General features: G+C 41.7%; 1 protein-coding gene across 1 annotated transcript in view; it reads right to left on the bottom strand.

The window, feature by feature from the left end:
• Positions 1-8,155, bottom strand: part of LOC109912914 (sodium-coupled neutral amino acid transporter 1-like) — a 152,311-nt gene that overhangs the window by 14,459 nt on the left and 129,697 nt on the right. The window contains exons 8-12 of the mRNA XM_048607952.1: positions 5,741-5,823; positions 4,651-4,709; positions 3,786-3,896; positions 744-823; positions 556-656 (exon numbers count right to left, since the gene is read on the bottom strand). Coding sequence (XP_048463909.1) covers positions 556-656; positions 744-823; positions 3,786-3,896; positions 4,651-4,709; positions 5,741-5,823 — 434 coding nt within the window. The remainder of the gene's footprint in view (positions 1-555; positions 657-743; positions 824-3,785; positions 3,897-4,650; positions 4,710-5,740; positions 5,824-8,155) is intronic.

The following is an 8,155-nucleotide window of genomic DNA, read 5'->3' as shown; positions in this document are numbered from 1 at the left end:
GCCCGAAACGTCAGCCTCTCTGCTCCTATGATGCTGCTTGGCCTGCTGTGTTCATCCAGCCCCGCACAATGATGATAAGAGAATACCTTTTCATGCAAAAGTGGTTAACATCAGGAATGCAGTGTGCCTGAGAAGGTGAAGGAAAATTCAGTCATGGATTTCAAAGGGAAACTGGAAAAGCACTCTAAGACGAATCTGAAAAATGGACAGTGAAAGGGAAGGTACAGGGGAGTGAGTCTGACTCAGTTACATTTGCAGACAGACAGCTCAAGCATGATGGCCCAATAGTCTCCTTCTTTGCTTTAACCATCCTCTGATTCCAGGAACAAAAACAAAAATTGCTGGAAAAGCTCAGCAGGCAAAGCCTCCGCAGAAGGGTCCTCAAAACATTCTGAAGAAGGGTCACTGGACCCGAAACGTTAACTCTGATTTCTCTCCACAGATGCGGCCAGTCCTGCTGAGCTTTACCAGCAATTTCTGTCTTTGTTTCTGATTTCCAGCATTTTCAGTTTTCTCTGATTGTAGGACTTTGAAAATGTTGTTCCTCATACTTACTGTAAAATGTCAAATACCCAAATACAGCTGTAAGCAGGTAGATGGCAAACATTGAGAAGAAGGATATCACTGAAACAACCTGCATTTTTTTGCAAGTGTGACTGAAAAAGAAAAAAAAATCAATTTATGTTCAAGACCACTAGAGTTACAAATTCACATTAAATACATTTTTAATTGAATGTACTTACTCTTTAAGTTCACGATAGATGGGCAATACTGATGGATGACACACGAAAGCAAAGGCCATGGTGGGCAAAGCATAGACTGTCTGGAAATAAAACAACAGTTCAAAGTTATACATAAATGCAAACCAAAATCAACTACAATATAAGTTTAAGAGTAACAAAGCACACGCACATTTAAACAGAAGACACAAACACTTAAACAGTAAACACTGTTCTGTTGAGAATATTTTAAATTGAGCAAGCTGAGTAATTAATTCTGAGAAAAATGGGTAGTCACATGTTCTCTGGCATCAGTCAAAATTAACCACTCAACAGGGGTAGAGGATGGCCTTGTGGTGTTATCACTGGACTGTTAATCCACAGACCCAGGTAACGTCCTGGGTCCCCAGGTTCAAGTCCTACCATGGTAGAAGGTGGAATGCGAATTCAATAAAAATCTGGAATTAGGAGCCTAATGATGACCATGAATCCATTGCCAATTGTCAGGAAAAAAAACATCTGGCTCACTAATGCCCTTTAGGGAGGGGAAACTGCCGTCCTTACCGGGTCTGGTCTACATGTGACTCCAGACCCACAGCAATGTGGTTGACTCTTGACTGCCTCTGGGTAATTAGGGAGGGACAATAAATGGTGGCCTAGCCAGTGACACCCTCATCACATGAATGAATTGAAAAAAAAATGGATTACTTGTTATTCTGTAAAAACACATTAGATCCATACTAAGGGGAGTAGGGTCCAAATATTCAGTCACAACTAAATTAACATTGAAGATAATTCTGAAAAATCACAGGAGACTGAAAGTTGATACAGCTAAGGTGGTGGAATGAGCAAATAAAGGTTGAGATAGGATTTGATTCCAGTGATTATGGAGTGGGTCGATTTGGTTTTAAACAATTATTCATTCAATAAATGAATGTTAGGTGATGCTGAAGATCAGAGGGATTTGCACAATCAGGCTCATGTGACTACAGAAGAGTCATACAGTCATAGAGATGTATAGCATGGAAACAGACCCTTCGGTCCAACATGTCCATGACAACCAGATACACTAAATTAATCTAGACCCATTTGCCAGCATTTGGCCCATATCCCTCCAAACTCTTCCTATTCATGTACCCATCCAGATGTCCTTTAAATGTTATAATTGCACCAGCCTCCACCACCTCCTTTGGCAGCTCATTCCATACACGCATCACCCTCTGCGTTAGGTCCCTTTTAAATCTTTTCCCTCTAACCATAAACCTATGCCCTCTTGTTTTGGTCTCCCCTACCCTGGGGAAAGATCTTGGCTATTCACCCTGTCCATATCCCTCATGATTTTATAAACATCTGTGAGGTCATCTAAAGGCAACAAATTCAGTTTAAAGGCCATCTAGGAAAAGGCTGATGGAATATTGGGCTTTGTCTGGCATGTGGTAATATGTTGAATCTCTATAAAAACTATACAGATCCGTAGCTGGGGCGAGATTTACTTGGGCAGCAAGAGCCCCGTGATAAGCTGGAAGAATAAGAGAAACCTCTGCTTTGGTTGTTTGGAAGAGACATTTTAGCTCCATTAGGTACAAAGTAGTTGCTATTGGAGCACCTGTCCATTTAAAAGACAACAGCCCATTCCCAAGAGCAGATGGCCAATTGGAGCTGCTGGGGGAGGTGGCCAGTACTGGGATTGTTCCAGGTTGAGACAGCACAACTATGGATGTTGTCCTCACAACTCGATAAGTGAAGCGTGGGGTTGTCAGCACCAGTCCGGCGTGCCCCAAGTGAGTAAAGGACTGTTGCTGCCCAAGTAAGTTGGTGAACCCCACCTTTCTAAGGCCTCAAGAATGACAGAATCCCTACAGTGTGGAAGCAAGCCATTCAGCCCATCGAGTCCACTTCAAAGAGCATCTCATCCTGACCCATCCTCACACTGCATTTCACATGACTAATCCACCTAGCCCACTCATGCCTGAAAACTATGGGCAACTTAGCATGGCCAATCCACCAATCCTGCACATCTTTGGACTGTGAGGAAACCAGAGCGCCTGGAGGAAATCCACACAGACATGGGGAGCATGTGCAAACTCCAACCAGACAGTCACCTATGGGGGAATCAAACCTGGCAGCGGTGCTAACCACTGAGCCACTGTGCCATCAAAACTTCCAAGGTTCACCTGGCAGTATCTCCACAGACCAGAGGGCCCAGCTACCACTAGTAAAAAGCCAGCAGTGATGTGAAGAGTCCTTCTTTAGCCATTAAAGCAGCTCAGTTTGCTAACCGTTGTGGGGTCTATGGCATAGAAACATAGATTTAAGATTAAACGTATGTGATTTAGCACAGCAAGAAGAAAAGGGCCAAGTTTATGTTACGTTATATTGTCAACATTTGTAACTTCTTGTTCTATAGTGGTTCCTTCCACCACATACTACTCTTGCACCCAGATCTTTTCCAGCATCACTCTTGAACTGATGTCTGCAGGACTTAAGGGAGCTCCACAGATTAACTATCCATGTGCGCCCCCCCCAACTTTTGTCTTGTGTGTAGCCTATTCATTTGAATGTGGAGTGCTTTTAATTTTGTTGTACAACCAGTTCACTAGCAGCATTTTAAAGGGGATAACTTGGGAGTTGCTTGTTTAGTATCTTCCATGTTGCTGCACGCCGATGCATAAAGGACATTGTTGGCTATTTTGCCTTATCTTCTTCACACTACATGCATTGACATAACATTTACAATCATAAGAATTACAGCGAGTTCTCCCAATGCATATTATTGCAATGGTAATACAGTATAGAGTCATAGAGTTGTACAGCACAGAAGCAACTCGGTTCAACTCGTCCATGCCAACCAGATATCCTAAATTAAACTAGTCCCATTTGCCAGCATTTGGCCCATATCCCTCTAAACCGTTCCTACTCATGTACCCAATATGTATTCCTACTCATGTACCCAATATGTACTCTTAGTAATGGGAATACCTAATGAGACGCATTATTACTTTAATAATAGAAACCCTGGCATACTTTCAAATTCAAACACTAATCATGAAACCAAAAAACTGGTACCTTATCATTCCAGACAAAATATTCTGGTGTGCACACAGGTGTACAAGCAAGGTCTGTAATATTAGTTGATACCAAAGTATCACAGAAAACTTGGGTCTGTTTGTAGATAACCTGAAATCAAGGCAAACAATCACAGTTTCTTATGTTTATAAGCACAGCTGCCAAAATATATTTAACATTTTTCAATCTAGATATCTATTATATAAATTCCACAACCGTTTTCCAACTCTTCCAGTAATGTATTTTTTAGGCCTGGTCTTAGAACAAAGTGATACAAACAAAATATTGTGAATGCTGGAAATCTAAAATACAAATAGTAAGTCCAAGTAGTGAACTATACTTGACTCACAATGTTGACTTTGTTTTTCTTCCACCACATTTGTCGCCAGTAATTGCAGTGTTTCCAACTCAAGCTACTTCAGATCAGGGTTGAGGATCTGGAGTTGGAGCTACAGACATTGCACTGCACCAGGAAAGGGAAACCTTAAACCTGGACACTTTGCTCCAGGAGGCAGTCACACTCCTTAGTTTAGGTCATTCAAAGGTTGGTCTACAATCAAGGACAGGAGACTGCAAGTGAGGCAGGTATGGGGACCCAAGGATCAGCTCCTGAGGAGCCTCTGTCCCTGTAATTATCCAACAGTTATGATATTCTTACAAGTTGTGTGGACAAGAGACCACGGCACTGTTGCACAGTGAACCATTCAAGTTGGGGGAGAAAATAAAAATGTAGCCATGATCTCACTGAATGACAGGGGATAGCCTACTTCTGCTCCCAAGTCTTCTAGTCTTATTTTCAATGCTTTCTGTTTTTATTTATAACAATGTAGTTGGTTTAACTGAATGACACAGGATTATTACTTACAACAATTAGGAAGAAAATCATACAGGCAAGTGAAAATCCACTAGTGTATCCAAGGTATCCTACAAAACATGAGAAGACATTATCTTGAATATTGGTGCAATCTACAACAGCAAGATAAGAAAGAAATTCCATTTTTGGTCCTCATATCCTGAAGTACCTTTCCATCAACAGAAGAATTACACTAATATTAATAATGCCTTTGAATTCAAAGAAATTAAAAGAAGTTAAAAAATGCTACTACTTTTTGGCCTTGCAAAGCTCAATGATCAGATATTACAAAGTATTAATCAATGATCTTCTCAACCACTCCACATTGTCTACTTTGATGCCCTCGGCTCCACTGAAACTCTCATCTGATTTGATTTATTTGTACTTATGTGTAACTTAACTGAAACACAAGATCCTGAAAGGGGAAAACAACAAAAAACTGCAGATGCTGGAAATCTGAAACAAAAACAGAAATTGCTGGAGAAAGTCAGTTCTGAAGAATGTTCACTGAACTCGAAACATGAACTCTGTTTTTTTCTCCACAGATGGCTGCCAGATCTGCTGAGTTTCTCCAGCAATTTCTGTTTAAAATCCTTAGAGGACTTGACCCACTGGGTTTCAAAAGGATGTTTTTCTCTTGGTCACAGTTTAAAAATAAGGGGTCACCCATTTAAGACAGAGATGAAGGAACATTTTTTTCTCCCAGAGGGTTTTGAGTCTTTGGAATTCCCTTCCTCAAAAGGCAATGGATGCAGAACCTTTAAATTTTTCTAAGGCAGTGGTAGAGCGATTCTTGATGACCAAGGAGAGGAAACATGATCAGGGGATACGCGGGAATATTGAGGTTAAAATCAGATCAGCTATAATCCTATTGAATGGTGGAGCAGGCTCAAAGAGCTGAGTGACTTACCCTCGTTCCTTATTCACGTGTACTCAATAAGCTATCATATAAGCCCCAAAGTGAACCTCTTAATTGCCACAGGAATAATCTTTACCCCATGAGTATGCTAGTCTGATGAATTATGCTCAGTATCGTAATAAATTTGTCTTCACTTACAGAGATAAATTGAAATATGTTATTGCTGGGTCATTAGATACTTACCGATGTTCTTGAATAGACACAAGGGTAGAATAATGATTAAAGTCACAAGTATAACAAGGTTATGGTCAACCACATACCATGCTCTGAAAAGAAGATAAAAGAGGTATTAGTATCAGCATTACTGAACAACATTTTGCAACTGACTGCTACCTTTCTTCTTCAAAACACTTGCAGACACACTCATTTGCAAAGTTAGAAACTATTAACAGCTGGCCAGCACACAGCAGATCTTTGCAGAGACGTGCAAAGTACTGAATAGTTCTGTAAATGAAATTAAAAACAAACTGTTTCCTGTGCCAGAAGGATTGGGAACCAGAGAACACAAACATTACAGTAATTGGTCAAAAAACCAGAGGTGACATGACCACCTCCAAGCCCAAAATTATTACCATCGAGAAGGACAAGGGCAGCTGATACTCTGGAACACCACCACCTACAAGTTCCCTCCAAGCCTTTGACAAAGTGCTGCACAAGAAGCAGTTAAATAAGAGCCTTTGGCGTTAGTGCCAAGGTACTGACATGGATAGAGGATTGGCTGACTGGCAGAAAGCAGAGAGTCGAGATAAAGGGGTATTTTTCAGGGTGGCAGGCAGTGACTATTGGAGTTCTGCAGGGGTCAGTGTTGGGACTACGACTATTCACGTTCTACATTAACGATCTGGATGAAGGAACTGAGGACATTGTTGCTAGGTTTGCAGATGGCACAAAGATAGACTGAGGGGCAGGGAGGCTGCAGAAAGACTTGGACAGGCTAGCAGAGTAGGCAAAGAAGTGGCAGATGGAATACATTGTGGGAAAATGTGAGGTCATGCACTTTAGTAGGAAGAATAGAAATGTGGAATACTTTCTAAATGGGGAAAGGCTTCAGAAATCTGAAACACAAAGGGATTTGATAGTCCTAGTTTGGGATTCTCTTAAAGTTATTATGCAGGTTCAGGGAGGCGATGGCCTAGTGGTATTATCGCTGGATGGTTAATCCAGAGACCTAGATAATGTTCTGGGGACCTGGGTTTGAATCCCGCCACAGCAGATGGTGGAGTTTGAACTCAATAAAAAATATCTGGAATTAAGAATCTAATGATGACCATGAATCCATTGTCGATTGTTGGGTAAACCCACCTGGTTCACTAATGTCCTTTAGGGAAGGAAACTGCCATCCTTACCTAGTCTGGCCCACATGTGACTTCAGACCCACAGCAATGTGGTTGACTCTTAACTGCCCTCTGGACAATTAGGGATGGGCAATGAATGCTGCCCTAGCTAGTGACGCCTTCATCTCATGAATGAATAAAGGAAAAACAAAAGTAGGCAGTTAGGAAAGCAAATGCAATGTTAGCATTCATTTGAAAAGACTGGAATACAATATCAAGGATGTACTACTGAGGCTGTATAAGGCTCTGGTTAGATCACATTTGAAATACTGTAAGCAGTTTTGGGTCCTATATCTAAGGATGTGCTGGATTGGAGGTGTTGCAGAGGAGGTTTACAAGAATGATCCTGGAGATGAAGGGCTTTTCGTAGGAGGAGCGGTTGAGGACTCGGGTTAAATACTCGATGGAATTCAGAATGAGGGAAGTTGAATGGAAGCTGACAGAAAGGTCAGGGCAGAGTGGACATAGAGAAGATCTTTCCACTAGTGGTAGAGACTGGCACCCAAAGGCACAGCCTCGGATGGAAGTGACGATCCCTTAGAAATGATATGAGGAGGAATTTCTTCAGCCAGAAGTTGGTGTGTCCGTGGGGCTCATCACTGCAGAGGGCTGTGGAGGCCGAGTCATTGAGTGTCTTTAAGACAAAGATAGGTTCTTGATCAGTAACAGATCAATAGTTACAGGAAGAAGGCAGGAGAATGGGGATGGGAAACATGTTAGCCATGTTGGGATGGCAGAGCAAACTTGACAGGCTGAGTGGTCTAATTCTGCTCCTATATCTGATGGTCTAAGACACTCACCATCCTGACTTGGAAATATATTGTCATTCCTTCAGTGTCACTGGATCAAGATCCTGGAATTCCCTCCCTAATGGCACTGTTGGTCTACCTACAGTAAACGGATTGCAACGGTTCAAGAAGACAGCTCAGTACCACCTTATCAAGATCAATTAAAGGTGGGAAATAAATTCTGGTCCAGTCAGCAAAACCTACATCCTACAGTGAATAAAAGAAACAAAAAGTTGGAAGGATGAGTAGGAATGGAGGATTAGGCCAGGTAGCACACCAGGAGAGAGACAATGGTGCTGTGAGATACCCACAGAATGCACAGACACTTCTGTCAAAAATTGAACAAGATGAAACTTTGACCATTGCCAACATTGATAAAAAGACAATAAAGAGATCTAGGCTTTTGCTATCTGATACAGCAGGAACTGCAGATGCTGGTTGGCCTGCTGTGTCAGATAGCAAAAGCCTAGATCTCT

The sequence above is a fragment of the Rhincodon typus genome, chromosome 18, assembly GCF_021869965.1.
Source record: "Rhincodon typus isolate 14 chromosome 18, sRhiTyp1.1, whole genome shotgun sequence".
NCBI lineage: Eukaryota > Metazoa > Chordata > Chondrichthyes > Orectolobiformes > Rhincodontidae > Rhincodon > Rhincodon typus.
Note: the sequence above shows the minus strand (reverse complement) of the source record. Positions and strands in the feature narration are given on the sequence as shown.